Consider the following 18,673-nt stretch of genomic DNA (forward strand, 5'->3'; position numbering starts at 1 on the left):
CTTTACTCAGAAATCTTTGTGTATTCTAGTCACTAAGGTAGAGCAATTGTAGAGCTTAGCACAGTTGTTTCTTGTCTGTTAGGATTCTTATTCTTTGTTGCCTGATAGCCAGTGTCATGAAAACTATTGTTTCATATATTTTGTATAGATTTCTTTTAGTTGTTTGAGCAGTATAAGCCTGTTTTTCCATCTTGGCCAGAGGAGAAATCCAAAAATAGTTTTTAAATTATTTGTGGTGGTACTTAAGTTTTCCTTCTTGTTTGTATCAGGGATATTTAGAAGAATCTGATGAAAGGTGTGGACCTTAGCTCCTCGTATCTACAAAGGCTTATACATGTAAAATCATGGTTTTAATTTCATGAGGTTTCCAGGCTTGATGATTAATTTATCTGTGTTGATCCTTGCTTTCCAGGAAGCATTTTCAGTCCTAGTTACACATTAGAATCACCTGGGAGAGCTTTGGAACAAATATCTATGCTTCACCAGATCTGTGAAATCTGAATCTTTGATGGTGGGACCCAGACTTTCTTTTTAAAGCTCCCTAAGTAATTCTAATATGCAGCCAAGCTTAAGAACAACTCAATTTTAAAACAAAGGATAGCTTCCTCTTCACTTGGTTTTCCTGCTTCGAGTTACTGGTAAAGATCCTAGGAAGGGTGGAACATAGGGAATCAGTTGCTCCTTAAACTCAACCTGAGTAGAATGGATTACTTGAAAAAGTTTACTTATTCATCCCTCAGATTTTGTCCTGGTAAATTGTATCTGGGCTTTTAACAAAGGTGCATTCAGGTGAAGTTGTGATAGGAAACCTTTTTCAGTTATGTTTTATAATTTTCTTTAAAAAATGTAAAATGTAGGAATATCCCTAGGAAAACAAAAAACAGCTGTATGTCAATTAACATGGACCTCAGAGCCAAAAGCCTATGAGAAATAAGGTTTAAAATAGGAATTTAATAATCTTAAAGCATTGGGTGTTTTCTGTTTTGTGATAGGTTTTATGCTGTGTCAGATGTATATGTGACTTCAAGTATCAGTAATTTGTAGTGAAAAATGTACTTCACATTGACTTAACTGAGCCACAGTGCATTTAGCTGTTTTTTAAAATGCCATAAAGCAATAAGCAAGAGAAATTAGCACAGAACACTCTTAATGAGAAAGGTCTGGTGTAACATGGACTCTGTAACTCCAAGATTGATTTCACATTGAGTCACTTTTCAAATATGTCAAATTATGTAAGCATGGTGTAGTCCGTTTGGAACTCCAGCTACTTTTATGAAAGATGATTCTTTGGTATGATTTCCTTAATGAAGAATTTGAACATCATATTTATTTTGTGTATTAGGCTTTTCAGTTTCTGAATCTTCTAATGCTTCTAGAGTTAATGGTGATTTTTTTAAGGGATCAAATGACTTTGTATAAATCTATTCTAAGGTATTTTCTCCCTCATTTATTGTAACCAACCTTTCCCTGTAGCTGTGAACTTCACAGAAGTAAATGAAGAAAACAAAAATGATCTCTTCAGAGAAGTGTTTTCTTCCATTGAAACCTTGGCCTTTACCTTTGGAAATATGTAAGTAGAGGACTGTCATTTAAAGACATTTGGGCCTACGTGTCTCACTGAGAATATGTCTCAATAATTCAGTAGGTACATGAAAAGTGAAGTGTTCCCAAACATGACGTATCATCACAGCTTTGGAAAAGCTATGCTCTGTGTTGCCTCATTGCTGTATTCAGAGGTGTTTATAGCTGTTTAGAAGCAGCATCCATTTGTGAGTGACTGTGTGGTTTATGTGAGTAGATTCCTAGGAGTTTACTTCTAAGGTTCTTACTTTAAAAAATTTAATCTAGATGACATGTTGAATGTGAAGCCTGTGACAGAGCAGTGTAGTGACTTATTCTTTTTTTTTTTTTAATTTCTATTTCTTTTTTGTTTTTTTCACTTCCCTGGATAGCTTGACAAACTTTCTCATGGGAGATGTAGGCAGTGATTCATTATTGCGACTGCCTGTTTCTCAGGAGAGTAAGGTAAGCCAAGTTTGTATGAAAGCTAAGACTTTAATGTTTTTAACTTAATATTTAATTAATATACTAATCTTAATTTCAGCATTACTCTTTGATACTGTTTCAGTTTAGTGGGGGAGAAATCAGTTTATTTTAAATATGATAATTTATGGTCAGTTTCTGGACCAAAAATTTAATTGTACTTTTGAAGTGGAACCATCATTTAAAAAGAATATATCTGATAATTTTATAAATTTGTTTCTTTTTTAAGTCTTTTTTGCAGAGAGGGTAGGTAATTAGGTTATTTACTTACTTGTTTATTTAATAGAGGTACTAGGAATTGAACCCAGGACCTTGTACATGCTAAGCACACACCATGACTGAACTATACCCTCCCCCATAATGTCTTATGTAATGAATATATGACTTATGGTCCAAAATTTTAGTAAGTAATTCTTACCATTTTTCCTTCAAGAAGAGGGTGTTAATCTTTTCTCACATCCCATAGTTTGTTTGTTACCATGAAATACTTATTAACAGGACTGTAGGTCTAAATTCTCCCTAACAGCATCCTTACATGTATGTCAGAGGATTGGGGTTCTGATTCCCAGTTGGAAGAAAAATTGCTATGAAATAATAGGACATGAGGAATGTGTGTAGAATATTGCTTTAAAGATTTATAGCAGTAGTAGTATTTTCATTTGACTAAAATTTTTCCATCAAATGCAAGGTATTTAAACAAACTGCATTAGGGACATATGTTGATCATTTCCTGTTAAGGATTTCCAAAAAGGATTGGAATTCAAATCCACAAAGATTTCAACAAATATTTGGAAATGTGCCAAATACTTGTTATATCACAATAACATAAAAACTACAGGTCTTTCTTAAATAATATAAAATATAAATGACTACTGAAGACATTTGTTGCATGTACTACAGTATTGAGAAAGAAAGTGTGACTACTTCTGAAGTCATCTATTTGATGACTCAAAGAGGATAGTGCAGAAACCATATCAGAATGATGAAGAATTTTAAGATCTTTAAATACTTTGCTATTTATGATTTTTCTGCTAATTTAGAAGGTATAATAAAACATTATCTGTGTGATAGGGGTCTAAACAATTTAAATTTTAGATGTGAATCATATTTCCTATTCCTGTGCTTCTGTTGTGCACACACATACTAATTCTTAATAGGGTAATACTTTTTCTTTTTTTTTCCTTTTTGCAGCTTTTAATTTGCCATGGATATTAAAATTCAAAAGTCCATGATGTTATAATACTACAATAAAATTACTTTGTTTGGTAAAGAGTTTTGAAAAATATCTTTTGAAATAGTAGTTGCCATTTACTTAATAGTGCTTAATATATAACCATGCACTGTGCTAAACCTACATCATCTCAATCCTTAAAATAGCCTTTTGAAGTAGCGTTGTTATCCCAGTTTTACAGAAGGGCAAACCACATTTAAGTGAGTCTGAATATGTAGCCCAGTGTCATACAGCTACTAACCGATAGAGCTTGACTTCAAACACAGGTTTCATTGATCCCTTTTGTAGTGAATCCCTGCCTACTCCGTATTGCCCAGCTAAATACAAGCTCCCACAACCTTGGTAGGTGACCTTTTTCTGCACTTTCCAGTAAGGTAGCCGCTTGTCACATGTAGCTCATTAAATTAAAAATTTACTTCTCATTTACATTGGTCACTTTTCAAATGCTCATATGGCTACTTGGAGCTAGTAGCTACCTTACTGGACAGTGTAGATATAGAACATTTCGGTCATCATAGAAAGTTCTGCACTAAGATGTCCAGTGGACTTTCAGAGAAATGCTTACCATGTAATAAAATGGTAATGGATGGCTGGAAGAGACAGGTCTTTGTCTTCTATTTAGATTGCTTCTATAACTTGCTGACTAATATTTTTGAGATCTGCACAATTTAAAGTTTTGAATGGTTTCATCAGCGTTAACTAATGCTGTTCATAAACAATGAAGTTATTCATTCTTGGACCTTGAGAAATGCTGTTGTAAAAAGCTATCTAGTTCTTATTAAACGTTCCAGCATTTAAACAGGCTTCTCAGGCCCTTGAGTTCTAAATACTTGAAATTCTTTAGTAGGAATTGTGTTAGAGTAACAAATTAGTGTGAAAAATTTCTGAAGCAGAGATTGTTATCTTCTGCTCTAATCTTAAATTTGTTTTCTTCCATGTTTTAAGTCTTTTGAAAATGTTTCTGTGGAATCAGTGGACTCATCTAATGAAAAAGGTAATGCTTGAGGTACTTAATACTTCAGTCAAACTTTTTGCAGTTACTTTTGATCAGTGTTTTGAATTAATCTCTCCTTGCTTAGTAATCTAAAGTATTCATTTTTAACATAAAACAAATGATATGTAAAGTTTTACATATAACACTTAAGGGAAAAAACTTGCTAGAGTAGATAGTGTGATGATAAAGACTGATCAGGAATTATATAGGATTTGTAACTTGATGAATAATAGAAATACACATTAAGATTTAAAAATATAATTTGAAACCATTTTCTTTAAACTGTGACCCTTTAATTCTGAATTTATCATTTATATTTTTAACCAGTTTTCATTAAAGAACAGTTTAGTATTTGAATGCTTCTTTGTTTAGAGCTCATATTTAATATATACTTACCTTGACATTTTTATTTTCAGGAAGTTTTTCTCCTATAGACTTAGACAGCATGCTGTTAAAGAACACTGACTCTGTAGAACTGGCGTTGTCATATGCCAAAACATGGTCAAAATATACCAAAAACATAGTTTCATGGGTTGAAAAGAAGCTGAACTTGGGTGAGTTGCCCTTTAGGACATCTGATTAACTTGGGAATGTAAGAACTAAATTATTTGTGATTCATTTTTTGCAGACTATAAATAATAATGATTGTAAATTAGTAGCTCTTTCATTGTAGTGAATAAAATTATTGTTCATTTTCTCTTTTCAAAATAGGAAAGACTCTACTTACAATAAATATACTTATTGAATATTACTGTGGACCAACCACTAGATCTAGGGACACACAGTCATGTAGTTCACTGTCTTTACCTTTAAAGAAGTCATACTCTAGTGGGTAAAAATAAGTGCAATCAAATAATATGGTTAAAGGAGATAAAAGTAACAGTAGATTTCTGATCAGAAGGCAGTGGAAACATATAAGGAACATCTTAATAGCTAGTATTTTCCCAGTTTTTTATGGTTGACAAAAATGCTTGCAAATCCTTTATCTCATTTAATCCTTACCAAAACCCTGGGAAGTAGGCAAGACAAGCTCATGATCCCCATTTTATAGCAGAGGCAAATAAGACAGGGGATTTGCCTAAGATCATGTAGCAGTAACCAGAAGAATATAGAATTTACCCAAAGTGTATGCTCTTTCTCCTACATTATTTGCTTTTAATAGGGAATGTCGATCAGAATCACCTGAATATCCTTAGAAAAGGATAATACACAGGCCTAGGTCCCTTGCCTCAGGGAGGTGAGGTCTAAGCAAGTGTATCTTTTTTTTAATTGAAGTATAGTTGATTTACAGTGTTGTGTTAGTTTCTGGTGTACAGCATAGTGATTCAGTTATACATATATATATTCTTTTTCATTGTACATTATTACAAGACATTGAATATAGTTCCCTGTGCTATACAGTAGGACTTTGTTGTTTATCTCTTTTATATACAGTTGTTTGTATCTGCTAATCCCAAACTCCTAATTTATTCTTCCCCTCATTCCCTGTTGGTAACCATAAATTTGTTTTTTCTGTTAATGTGTCTGTTTCTGTTTTATAAATAAGTTCCTTTGTATTAGATTTCACATGTAAGTGATATCATGATATTTGTCTTTTTCTATCTCACTGACTTCACTTAATATGATAATCTCTAGGTCCATCCCATGTTGCTGCAAATGGCATTATTTCATTCTTCTTTATGGCTGAGTAGTATACCATTGTGTGTGTCTGTATGTGTATATACATACATATATATATATACATACCACATTTTATTTATCCAGTCATCTGTTGATGGATATTTAGGTTGCTTCCATGTCTTGGCTATTGTAAATAGTGCTGCTGTGAACATAGGGGTGCATGTGTCTTCGAATTAGAGTTTTCTCCAGATGTATGCCCAGGAGTGGAGTTGCTAGATCATATGGTAACTCTATTTTTAGTTTTTTAAGGACTCTCCATACTGTTCTCTACAGTGGCTGCACCAAACTACATTCCTACCAACAGTGTAGGATGATTCCCTTTTTATCCAGCATTTATCATTTGTGTACTTTTTAACGATGGCCATTCTGACTGATGTGAGTGATAGCTTACTGTAGTTTTGATTTAAACGAGTGTTTTGAAACTTTCCCAGTGGATTTTGATGAGTACTTCAGGTTAAGAATCGTAGCTTCATACCAAGATGCAGACTGGTATTTGTGATCACTTTTTAATTGGGGAATTACAAATAATTTTAGAGTGTGAAGGTGAAAAAGAAGTTGAATTTACCATCTGATGCCTTACTTGACCTTTTCAGAATTGGAGTCCACTAGAAATATTGTCAAGCTGGCAGAGGCAACTAGAACTAACATTGGACTACAGGTAGGTGGTCAGTGAACTACGAGGGCTCTGTGCCAAGAGATTACTCAGATGAGCTCCTGATAATGCCTTGCAAAATCAAAAAAGTTTGTAGTAAATAAAGGAAAGAACTTAAATGCTAGCCTTTTTATTGACAAAATAAAATCTTTTTAAACTTACATTGATACCTATTATGAAGAAACTAGGAAATTTACAGTTTTATATGAATGTCGTTTATCTTAGTAGCTAGTAATTTTGCTAACTAGTTTTAAAATGACTTGTAGTTAATATTCTTCAGTATTTTTCTCATGTGGTTATATTTATGAATAGTTATTTTTCTGGAAAAAAAAGTCTAAACTTAAAATTTTCTCTTTTTGAAGACGGGTAGTGAGGGTGCATCTAGAACTCTAGTGCCATTTCTGTTGGAAAATTGACTTTTCAATTTTAAATTCTAGGAGTTTATGCCACTGCAGTCTTTATTTACCAATGCTCTTCTTAATGATATTGAGAGCAGTCACCTTTTACAACAAACAATTGCAGCTCTCCAAGCCAACAAATTTGTGCAGGTAAAAATTTATATATACAATATACTTTTTTTTTTTCAAACAGTATGTCTTTAGAAAACAGCTTTTTTTCTCTCTTTATTTTTTAAAAAATACCCTTGGCAGCCTCTACTTGGGAGAAAAAATGAAATGGAGAAACAAAGGAAAGAAATAAAAGAACTTTGGAAACAGGAGCAAAATAAAATGGTTAGTATTGTAATAGAATTTCATCTCTTTGTGAACATCTGAAGTCATCTGCAGTCTGTAAGTATCTACCCTGGGAAGAGGCGTACCTTACTCTGTCTCTATAGTTTTTCTAAAATGCAATCTTAATTATCTTGCTGAGTATGCTACAGAAACTTGTACAGTAGGATTCTTTTCTCATTCTATATTTAATACTTTTTTTCTGTGTAGCTTGAAACAGAAACTGCTCTTAAAAAGGCAAAATTGTTGTGCATCCAACGTCAAGATGAATATGAAAAAGCAAAATCTTCCATGTTTCGTGCAGAAGAGGAGCATCTGTGCTCAACTGGTGGATTGGTGAAAAATCTCAACAAACAGCTAGAAAAAAAGCGAAGGCTGGAAGAGGAAGCTCTTCAGAAAGTAATCATCTTGTATTTTATTTGCGAGTTGAATTAGCAGTAATCAGCTAAAGCTTTGGTTCTCAAATTTTAACATGCATTAGAACCACTGGAAGAGTTGTGGAAACAGACTGCTGGGCCCCGTCTCCACAGTTCTGATTCAGTAGATCTAGGGTTGGTACCAGACAACCTGCATTTCTAACAAGTGCTCAGGTGCTGCTGTGGACCCACACTTTGAGAACCACCATGCTAAGAGATTTTTGCTTGTCTTTTGAATTTTGGGGTTTGTTTGTGAAAGAAGTATCTTAAAGAAGGCAGTAGTTTAACATTTTTTACTTGATTGTTCAGAAATTTCACCATGTAGGCAACAGTGTATATATGTTCTCAGTCCCAGTACCTGATAGCAAGACTAGGCTGAAGCTTTTATTATTTATGAAATTTAATGTGATGAATTCCATAAGAAGACGATACAGAAAAAGGTAAATATAAATAGAAAAGGCTGTTAAATAGAAGGGACATTTATTTATAGGCAAACAATATACTAAGTGTAAATCATACTTGACTATCCATGAAACTGACCAAAACGGACTATTTATCTTTAGAAATATTCTATTTAATAGGATATTTCAGAACTTTCATGCATAAAGCCTTTTCAGTTGTTTAAATTGAGCTTTACTAGAAAACAATATTTTTTTAAATGTAGATTCAGTGAACCAGTGTTATTTTTTCCTCTGGTATTCCTGAAGGTAGAAGAAGCAAATGAACTCTACAAAGTTTGTATGACAAATGTTGAAGAAAGACGAAATGATCTGGAAAATACCAAAAGAGAAATTTTAACACAACTCCGGAAACTTGTTTTCCAGTGTGATCTTACCCTTAAAGCTGTAAGTAATTTCTTGAGTATTTTGAAGAGGGAAAAAAAAGAGTCTGTGTATCTGCAGAAGGGAGAGGAATGTTTGATGAGTCATGATTCTTACGAGATTTAATTTTTGAGATTAACAGAATGTTTAGACTTTAAAAGTTGACTTTCAGTTTTTAATGGTGGTATATGTGGTTTGAGTTTCATTTTTCATCTGGTTCTCCACCCCATGGATTGATGATTTATTCTATTAAAATTGAAGTCTAAGAGTTTGAAATTGCCTCTACACCACTGTCTTTCTTGCCTTGGTTGGCACAATGGATTTGACCCCCGAAACTTCTATCAGCAGCATGAGATCTAGTCTTCAGAATTTGAGTAAACTAAATATTGAAATTGAACCCAATGATTTATTTGAAGACTGTTTCATTTGCCTCTTTAAAATGGCTTTTATAAAAAATTTATGTGCAGACTACAGTCAGCCCTTTGTATCCACAGGTTCTGCATCAGTGGATTCAACCAACCATGGATCGAGAGTATTTAGGGGGGAAAAATGTCCAGAAAGTTCCAAAGAGCAAAACTTAAATTTGCTCTTCACTGGCAACTATTTACATAGCATTTACATTGTATTTACAAAGCATTTACATTGTATTTACAACTATTTACATAGCATTTATATTGCATTAGGTATTATAAGTAATCTAGAGATGATTTAAAGTGTACAGGAGGTTGTGCATAGTTTATATACAAATACCGTGCCACTTTGTACAAGGGACTTGAGCATTTGCTGATTTTGGTATCCATGTTGGGTTGGGGGTCCTGGAACCAGTTCCCATCAGATACCAAGGTTCGACTGTACCTGTTTTGGGTGTACATTTCACGAGTTTTAACACATGTATTAATTTGTAGAACCACTACTGTCACAGTCAGGATTCAGAACAATTCTGTCACTCCAAGAACATTTCCTCATGCTTCCCCTTTGCAGTGCAGCTCTCCACCTGCCCCTCACCCCTGACAAGTCCTCATTTGTTCTCCATTTCTATGCTTTGGCCTTTTCCACGGTGTCATAAATGGAATCATAGTATTGTCTCTTGGAGACTGGCTTCTTTCACTCAGCGTACTGCTTTTGAAGAGTCACTGATGTTACGCATGTTTCAGTAGTTCACTTCTTTTTATTGCTGAGTGGTGTCCTGCTGTATGAGTCTGTACCACACTGGTATTCGTTCACCAGTTGACATTTGCATTGTTTCCAGTTTGAGGCGATTCTGAATAGAGCTACTATGAATGTCTAATAACAGGTTTTTGTGTGAACGCAGGTTTTCACATTTCTAGGGCAAATACACCTAGGAGTGAGGTTACTGGGTGCTATGGTGAGTTTCTGTTTACCTTTATAGGAAATTGCAAAACTTTCCCAGAGTGAGCATAACATTGTTCATTCTGACCAGCAACGTATGAGAGTTCCAGTTGTTCTGTGTCCTTAGCAACGCTTGTCAGTTGTTGTTTTTATGTTTTAGCTGTTCTTAGAGGTGTGTATTGGTAGTGGTTTTAGTTTGTGTTTTTAGAGTGACTTATGATGTTGAGCATCTTTTCAAGGGCTTATTTGCCATCTGTATCTTGCCTGTTCTTTTTGATTGTTTTCTTACTGTTGAGCTTGCATGTATTGTCTCCCAGTCTGAAGCTTCTCTTTATTCTTTCAGTAGTGTCTTTCATGGAGCAAAACATTTTAATTTTGATGGAGTCTAATTTATCAATTTCTTCTTTTGTGGGTCATGCTATTGGTGTTATATCTAAGAATGCTTCATGTCACCCAAGATCTCAAAGCCTCCTATGTTTTCTGGTAACCGTTTTACAGTCTGACACTGAGAAGTGATCCATTTTGAGTTAATTTTTGTTAAGGTGTGAAGTGTATGTTAGGTTCATTTTTCGCACTTGGATGTTGAATTAAAATTATACCCACGAGACTTCAATTTATAGAAGTAACTGAATGCTGACATGGAGAGGCCAGTGTCATTGAAAAATATATTACTAACTAGAGAGTGGGACACACCGTGTCACGCAGGGCCACAGAAGTACCAGGTGTGGTGGAGCAAAAGTGGGAGTGAGGAGAGAGCTGAGTACCAAGCCTTTACTGGGGTTTCTGAGGGAAGGGCAAGGTGGGACAGGATAAGCAATACAGGATTGGCTAGTTTGAATAATTCCAGTGGGCTTGGGAAAGAGGGATGGCCTCCGGTTGCTTGGTACCGGGCCTTCGGATGATTTAGGACAGGGGAAAATACTGGCTTGGTGTGTGAGAGTTAGAGGTGGTTGAGTTGCATATGAAAGACATGTGGGCTCCCCAGTTAAGAATTGGCTAGCTTTGGGAGGAACAGTCGATCTCACCAATCAGCAAGCTTTTTAAGATGTCAAATCATCATAAAATGCAGAAAAGAAAAAACGTGATTAATACCGGTGTCCGCTTCTTCCAATACCATTAGTTGAAAACATTGTGCCATCGCCATTGAATTGCCTTTGCATCTTTGTGAGAAATCAGTCGACCATATTTTTGTAGTTATATTTCTAGATCCTGTTTTGTCCCGCGGGTATATATGTGTCTGTCCGTTTGTCACATTCCTGCTAGCTTGATCGCTGTTGCCGTCTATCAAGTCTTAAAGTCAGATAGTGTGAGTCTTCCAACGTTATTCTTCAGAATTGTTTGGAATATTTAAGATCCTTTGACTGTCCATAAATATGTTAGGATCAGCTTGTCTGTCTACAGAAAATCCTGCTAACATTTTTGTTGTAATTATGTTACATCTTAATTAGATTAGGGAGAAATGACTATCTATGTGGCATCCTTACTATGTATAGAGTTGTCCAATCCGTGAACACAGTGTGTCTTTCTATTTATTTAGGTATGTGAGATTTTTTTTGTGTCATCTTTTTTTTGTGGTATGATTCCAAACTACCACCACAATCAAAATAGCTAGCATTTCCATCAGTCCTCAAGAGGTGAAAATTTCGAACTCCCAATTTATCGCTTTATATCCCCAATAGATGTGTGTGTCTATGCATACAGACACACATTTTATTTAATCTCACATTCAGTTGTTCATTGACTAATGTGTTGAGAAACACAGCTGATTTTTGTGTGTTGATCTTGTATCTTGCAACCTTGATATACTCACTAGTTCTAGGAGCTCTTTTTGTAGAATCATTGGGGTTTTCTACATAAAAAATCACATTGTCTACAAATAGGGACAGTTTTCTTTCTTTCCAAACTATATTCCTTTTTTTCTTTTTTCTTATTTATCGGGTGGGACTTCCAGTTCATTGTTGAGTAGGAGTGATGAGAAAAGGTATCTTTGCTTTGTTCTTGATCTTAGGCTGAAAGCATTTGTCTTTCACCATTAGCTGTAGGTTTGTTTTTTGTGGGGCTTTTTCTTAATACCTTTCATTGTGTTAAGAAAGTTCCCCATTTTCTAGTTTGCTGAGAGTTTTATCATGAAGTTGTTGGATTTTATCAAATGGGTGTTTTTTTTTACATCATTTGATTGATGTGATAATGTAGTTTTTCTTCAGTCTCTGAATATTATGATATTTGGTGTTTGAGTGTTGATTCGGCCTTGCATTCTTGGGGTAAGCCACTCATGGTTGTGATGCACTGTTCCTTTTATATATTGCTGGATTCAGCTTGCTAACATTTTGTTGACTATTTTTTTTTCTTCTCTTTTAATGAAAGATATGTGTATCCGTTTTTGTTTTGTTTTTTTCTTATACTGCCTTTGTCTGGTTTTGGTATCAGGGTAATTCTGGCCTCATAAAATTAGTTGGAGGTTGTTCCTATTCTGTTTTCTAGTAGAGATTGTGTGGAGTTGGTGTTACTTCTTTCGATGTTAAGCAGCATTCCCTGTGGAAGTGTCTGGGCTTGGGGTTTTCATTTTTGAAAGATCTTTCACTGTGTGTTCAGTTTCTTTTGACATCGGCCCATTTGAGCTAGTTATTTCTTTTTCAAAAGGTGAATTTCAGTGGCTTGTGGAATTGGTCCCTTCCTTTCATCGGAGTTGTTGAATTTATGTGCATAGAGTTGTTTATAGTGTCCTTCTGTCCTGCCGGTGTCCCAGGGGCTGTAGTGACAGCCTCTCTTCCATGCCCGATACTGGTGATTCGTGCCTCCTCTCTCTCTCCCTCCCTCTCTCTGGTTAGTCTAGCTAGAGGCTTATACATTTTACTGATTTTTTCCTAGAAACAGCTTTAGATTTCATTGATTTTTCTCTGTTTTTCTTTTTAAAATTTTACTTATTTCTGCTTTTTATTTTTTCTTTCTGCTTGCTTTGGGTTTAAAAAATAATCAGTAGTCTCTCAGTTGCTTAAACATTAATGATTGTTATGTATTCTTGGTAAATTGATCCTTTTATCTTTATCCTGCTAATTTTCCTTGCTTTTTAGTCTACATTATTTAATATTGGTAAAACTATTTCAGTTTTCTTTTGATTATTTTTAGCATAGTATATCCTCTTCTGTTCTTTTGCTTTTAATCATTATATGTATTTTAAATGAATTTCTTACATAGCATATTGTTCAGTGTTGATTTTTTTTCTATTGAAGGAATAACTTTTTTTAATTGAAGTACAGTCACAGTGTATCAATTTGTGGTGTACAGCACAATGTCCCAGTTATGCATATACATACATATATTCATTTTCATATTTCATTCATTAATTGAATAGTTGATTAATTAATTGAATATAGTTCCCTGTGCTCTACAGAAGAAACTTTTTAAAATCTATTTTCAGTGTTGATTTTTTTAAAAATCTATTTTGATAATCTGTATCTTTTAAGTGAGATGTTTAGATCGTTTAATGTGCACATATGTTCAGATTTAGGCCAACTATTTTTTTGTTTTCTGTACTGTATGTTTCCCTTCATCTGTTTTCCTTTTGCTGCCTTATTTTGGGTAAATTGATAAATTTTTTAGAGTTATATTTTAATGATTTATTTAATTTATCTTTAAGATTTAATTTAAAACTGTTTATTTCTATTTAGAATAACGTTTCATCTAAAATGATTACATTTATCTATTATCTACATTTTAATTCATCTATTGAATTTTTTTTTACTTTATCTGTTTGTATAGTACATTTCCTTTAAATGGTTGCACTATATGTATATAGAGAGAGACTTTTCAGTCCACTTAGAATTCATATTTTACCAAGTTCAAGTGGAGTGTAGAAACTATATCACCATGTAAGTCCCTTTACTCACTTTGATATATGTGCATTACATTTATATGCATTGAAAAGCTCACCAGACAGTCTTATAATTTTTGTTTTCAACAGTCTCATATTTTTAAGAAGTTAAGAAGAGAAAAGTAGTCTTTAAATTTTCCCAGGTATTTACCATTGCATTATTGTTCTTTCACTCTGAGATTCCATCTCTTCTCTGGTTTCATTTTTTTGTCTAAAGCACTTCCTTTACCATTTCGTTTACAGTCTTTTATGTAGTAGGTCTGCTGGTGGTGCATTCTCTTTGTTGTCTTTCATCTGAATGTCTTTATTTCATCTTCATTCCTGAAAGGTATTTGCACTGGATATAGAATTCATTTCTTTTCTTTTGACACTTCAAAGTGTTACTCAGCTGCCTTCTGGCCTCCATAGTTCCTGATGAGGAATCCATAGCCGTTTGAATCGTTGTCCCCTGTGTGGAGTGTGTTGTTTTCTTTGGCTGCTTACAAAATTTCTTCTTTGTCTTTGGGTTTCAGCAGTTTGATTATGGTGCTTTTGGGTTTGGATTTTGTTGAATTTCTCCTGTTTTGGGTCCCCTGAACTTCTTGAATCTGCAACTTTGACTCTTGCAGTATTTGGGAAGTTTTAACTGTTGTTTCTTCAAATATTTTTTTGCAGCACTTTATCCTCTTCCCCTAAGACTCCAAAGACTCAAATATTATCTTTCGTTGCTGTTCCACAGGAGCGTCGGACGTTTTCCACCCCAGTCTTTTTCCTCTTGATTGTTTATGTTGTTCTGCTCTGTCTTCAAGTCCACTGGCTCTTTCCTTTGTTACCTGCATTTCTGTGTACAGTCAATCCAGTAAATTTTTTATTTTGAATATGATATTTTTCAGTAGAAAAATTTTCTCATTTCTTTTTTTATATTTTCCACTTCTCTGCTGAGACTTCGGGCTTTCCATATTTCGAGACTTTTTGCCCTCGTGTCTTGAAACCATTATAATAGCTGCTTTAAAGCCTTTATCTAATAATTCAGATAGCTGAGTCATCTCAGTGTTGGTATGTTTCTTGTCTTTTCTCTTGTGAGTTGTTGAGATTTTCCTGGCTCTTCATATGACAAGTAATTTTGGATGATACCCTAGACATTTTCAATATTACCTTATATGACTCTTGGTCTTCTTTGAAACCTATATTGAATGTTGGGTTTTTTTTTAATTTTAGGGTTTTTCATTCTAGGATATATTATTGCATTTATCATTGCAGAGAAGGCAGAATCATTTGAGATACAGGGATGCTAGACACTCAGGTTCACTCACTATCTTAAGGAAGGTGCACTAGTCAGACTCATGTCCCAGCAAATTGTAAGTTATATCATGAGCATCAAGAATTACTCCTGAATATTCAAAATTGTCTTGAATTATAAAGCACTGAAGGGTATGGAATATAGATCATAATTACATTGCTAAGTGAGAGGAAGGAGAAATGACCAAGTCAGTCACTGAAGACCTAATCAGATCAGTGGCCTTTGAAGAGTGAAAAAAATTAACACAGGAGTTTTTCCTTTTGTTTTAAAGCACGTTCAAGAAAAATATATCTTTTAAAAAATATAGGATAGAAAATTATATTGAACAAAAATTAATTTTTAAGTTATTGCTGTCTATGTGGGAAAAACTTTTCCCATTGATCTGAAATTATGGAATACTCTGTTTCAACAGCTGTCAGAGAAATTTGTGCTAATCTCTGTGCCCATGGAGCAACTAAAAATTGTATGTAGGTTATTGAAAGCTGGGCATAGAGTTGGAAGTCCTGTGAGCTTGAGTAAGCAGTACCAGAAAACATGCAGAATTTCCATATGATCTTGGCTGATGACACTTTCTACTCTTACTCATTTAGTCATTTCCCCTTTAAGACCTGCACTTCATATTGGGGACCTTGAAGGACCGAGTCCTTCCCCCAAGCAGATTGGGGGGCAGAAAGATCTTAGAGGCATGATGATTTTTGAGGTACCTGTGAGCCACCCCAGTAAGGGCACCCAGTGCCTCGTCACTAGCACTCTTCTGCAAACACATACCTGGTGACATTCCATAACCTGATGATCTTATGTTTATAGCAGTTTTCAGTACCAGAAATTATCTTATTTACTTAATGTGTCCTGTCTCTCTAACACCACCCTCAGGGAAATGCAAACTCTTATGAGGACTGAGATCTCATCTGTTTATTTGCCATAGAATACCCAGAGCCCAGGGTTTTGTGAACATGAGAGAAGCTAACACGCGCAGCTCTCAGAATGGATCTGGCGCGTTGTAAGCACCCCCGGCTGCTGTGCCCCTGCTGTTACTGTGAGCAGCAGCAGTGACAATGTATTTAGGCATTTGTGGAAACTCAGTGAAATAATGTATTTTGAATAGATTCAAGATAGTACCTAATCATAAAAATTGAGTGCTATAGGATACATTATAAATATAAAGCATTTCTATTTTTACAGGATTGCAAAAGTGAAAGTCAAAATAATAGTGCTCTGATTGGAATTTTTTCCCCCAATTTTTCAGTTTAGACAATTGTGGTCAAACCATCAGAGTACAGAGCTGGGAATCCTCAAAAACCCATCCATCTCCTGAAATTGTGAACCATTAGGGACATGAGGTTGTATTTTTTAACATTTCAGATTAAAGCCAGTTTTGCCAGAAATGATTGCTCCTAGGTTTTGGATTAAAATTACTTTTTTCCCCCCCTGATTTAGACCTTGTACAAAGTCAGGCAACATAGTGTGCTCACAATGATACACATTGTTGAATGCTTCACTCTGTGGCCTGTTTTGGTGCTGTCACTTGGAATAAATATACACAGCATTCTGTCTAGCATGAGTTACCTTGCCTTTTGTTTTTGTATGTGACCATAGGTGACAGTCAACCTCTTCCAGATGCAACAACTGCAGGCTGCCTCGCTCGCAAACAATTTGCAGTCTCTCTGTGATACTGCCAAACTCTATGACCCAGGCCAAGAGTACAGTGAGTTTGTCAAGGCCACAAATTCAACTGAAGAAGAAAAAGTTGATGGGTAAGAATTAACACATAGATGAGATTATTTCAAGAGTGTCCTATCTGGTGTAAGGTGGTGTCTTTATTGCTCAGTGTCCTATCTGGTGTAAGGTGATGTCTTTTCTAACCCTGGCAGAATTGATGTTAAAACTTCCTGAATTTTAAAAATATTGTTTAAGATATAACTCACTTAAAAAAAAAGATATAACTCACTTAAGAGTAAAGCTTTCAATTTTGACACAGAGCTTAGTTCTTTGAGATTTAAAAATCCTTTCAGAGTGGCAAATCATGGTCATACCAATTTTTGAATGTCCGCAGATTTAACAGCCTACATTTTCCACACAAGTTATACTAGAAAAGTGTAACCATGACATGAATAATTGACTACACTTCTGCTACTATTTTCCATTTTTCAGCCGAAATAAATACAAATAAGTATTAATTTTTATTCACATCTCTTTCATAAAGTTCAACTGTATAATATGGTTTTTTCTTAATATTTAGTAAATTACTCTGTTCATTAAATTAACAGATTTTTCTGAAAATAAAGTGAAGTAGGCTGATTATTAGTCATTCTTCTGAATGATGACTTTTATTTGGGTTTTTCTTAGGAATATACATAAACAGTTAACAAACAGCTCCCACGCTTCCGGATACGGGCCTTCTGACTCTTTAGAGGACGTCGTGCGCCTGCCTTACAGTTCCAACAAGATTGAAGAGGACAGATGCTCGAACAGTGCGGACGTAACAGGTAGTTTCTCACAGCACAGAGAGCACTAATTTATGAAAGGTGAAGTTATTTAAATGTAATTATTAAATGAGTCGCAGCTTTGTAATGTAAAATCAGGCCCTGAATGGCAGCGTTAGGAGGCTTTATCCACAGTTGTGAGCACTGTGCCTGTCTGAAAGCCAGCTGTTTGACTTTAAATATTCTTTTCTTCAAGGTCCTTCTTTTATCAGATCATGGACATTCGGGATGTTTAGTGACTCCGAGAGCACTGGCGGGAGCAGTGAATCTAGGTCTCTGGATTCCGAATCTATAAGTCCAGGTACATATGTAGTTACGTCTAGAGTGAAAATGCAATGAAAGATTAAAATACTCCTTTTGGGCATGTTTTTAACTACTTTATATTTTTTCTTTTTTTATACTGAAGTATAGTTGACTTACAATATTGTGTTAGTTTCAGGTATATAGCACAGTGATTCGGTTATACATATATTTATGTATATCTATATTCTTTTTTCAGTTCTTTTTCATTATTGAATTTCAAGATACTGAATATAGTTTCCTGTGCTATACAGTAAATCTTTGTTGTTTATAACTACCCTGTTTTTAGAATGAACTGTCTCATAGGAGTATGTACGTATATGTACAGTTTAAATAAAAATGAGAGAACAAACCCTCATATATTTACCACCTGGTCTGAGAAGTAAAACATTAGCAGTGTATGAGACGCCTTCCTGATAACCCTGCCCTGTCACCCGCCAGAGCAGGCCGTCATCCTGAGTTTTGTTCATCATTCCCTAGCGATTTTAAATGTTTCAGTACTCGTGTCTAGTTGACCTTTGCCCTCTTCAGAATATTATTCAGATGGAATCATACTATTCTTTGTGACTTCTTTCATGCAGTTTTTTTTGAGATCCACATTGATGTGAGAAGCCGTCTTTATTTTATACGACACTCTGTAGACTGTTCTGTAAACGTAACTGTCCTTACCTGTCTTTGGGCTGTTCTGCAGTTAAGTGCCCTAGTGAGCAGTACAGATGGCACCAGTTCTTGTGCTGGTACTAACTTACTCATTTTTTATAAATGTACTTTAAGGAACTTTGGTAAAGATAGTCTCGTGCTCCTTCGGGAGGCAGAATGGATGTT

General features: G+C 34.8%; 1 protein-coding gene across 3 annotated transcripts in view; it reads left to right on the plus strand.

Moving 5' to 3' along the window:
* ARHGAP29 (Rho GTPase activating protein 29) overlaps positions 1 to 18,673 on the plus strand; it is a 66,240-nt gene that overhangs the window by 34,150 nt on the left and 13,417 nt on the right. For all 3 annotated transcript variants that reach the window (XM_072968174.1, XM_072968175.1, XM_072968173.1), the window contains exons 4-15: positions 1,474 to 1,570; positions 1,953 to 2,025; positions 4,220 to 4,268; positions 4,685 to 4,822; positions 6,542 to 6,606; positions 7,038 to 7,148; positions 7,251 to 7,331; positions 7,539 to 7,727; positions 8,452 to 8,589; positions 16,662 to 16,819; positions 17,412 to 17,551; positions 17,745 to 17,849. In XM_072968174.1, the coding sequence (XP_072824275.1) occupies positions 1,474 to 1,570; positions 1,953 to 2,025; positions 4,220 to 4,268; positions 4,685 to 4,822; positions 6,542 to 6,606; positions 7,038 to 7,148; positions 7,251 to 7,331; positions 7,539 to 7,727; positions 8,452 to 8,589; positions 16,662 to 16,819; positions 17,412 to 17,551; positions 17,745 to 17,849 (1,344 nt within the window). The remainder of the gene's footprint in view (positions 1 to 1,473; positions 1,571 to 1,952; positions 2,026 to 4,219; positions 4,269 to 4,684; positions 4,823 to 6,541; positions 6,607 to 7,037; positions 7,149 to 7,250; positions 7,332 to 7,538; positions 7,728 to 8,451; positions 8,590 to 16,661; positions 16,820 to 17,411; positions 17,552 to 17,744; positions 17,850 to 18,673) is intronic.

The sequence above is a fragment of the Vicugna pacos genome, chromosome 9 (assembly GCF_048564905.1).
Source record: "Vicugna pacos chromosome 9, VicPac4, whole genome shotgun sequence".
NCBI classification, from domain to species: Eukaryota; Metazoa; Chordata; class Mammalia; order Artiodactyla; family Camelidae; genus Vicugna; species Vicugna pacos.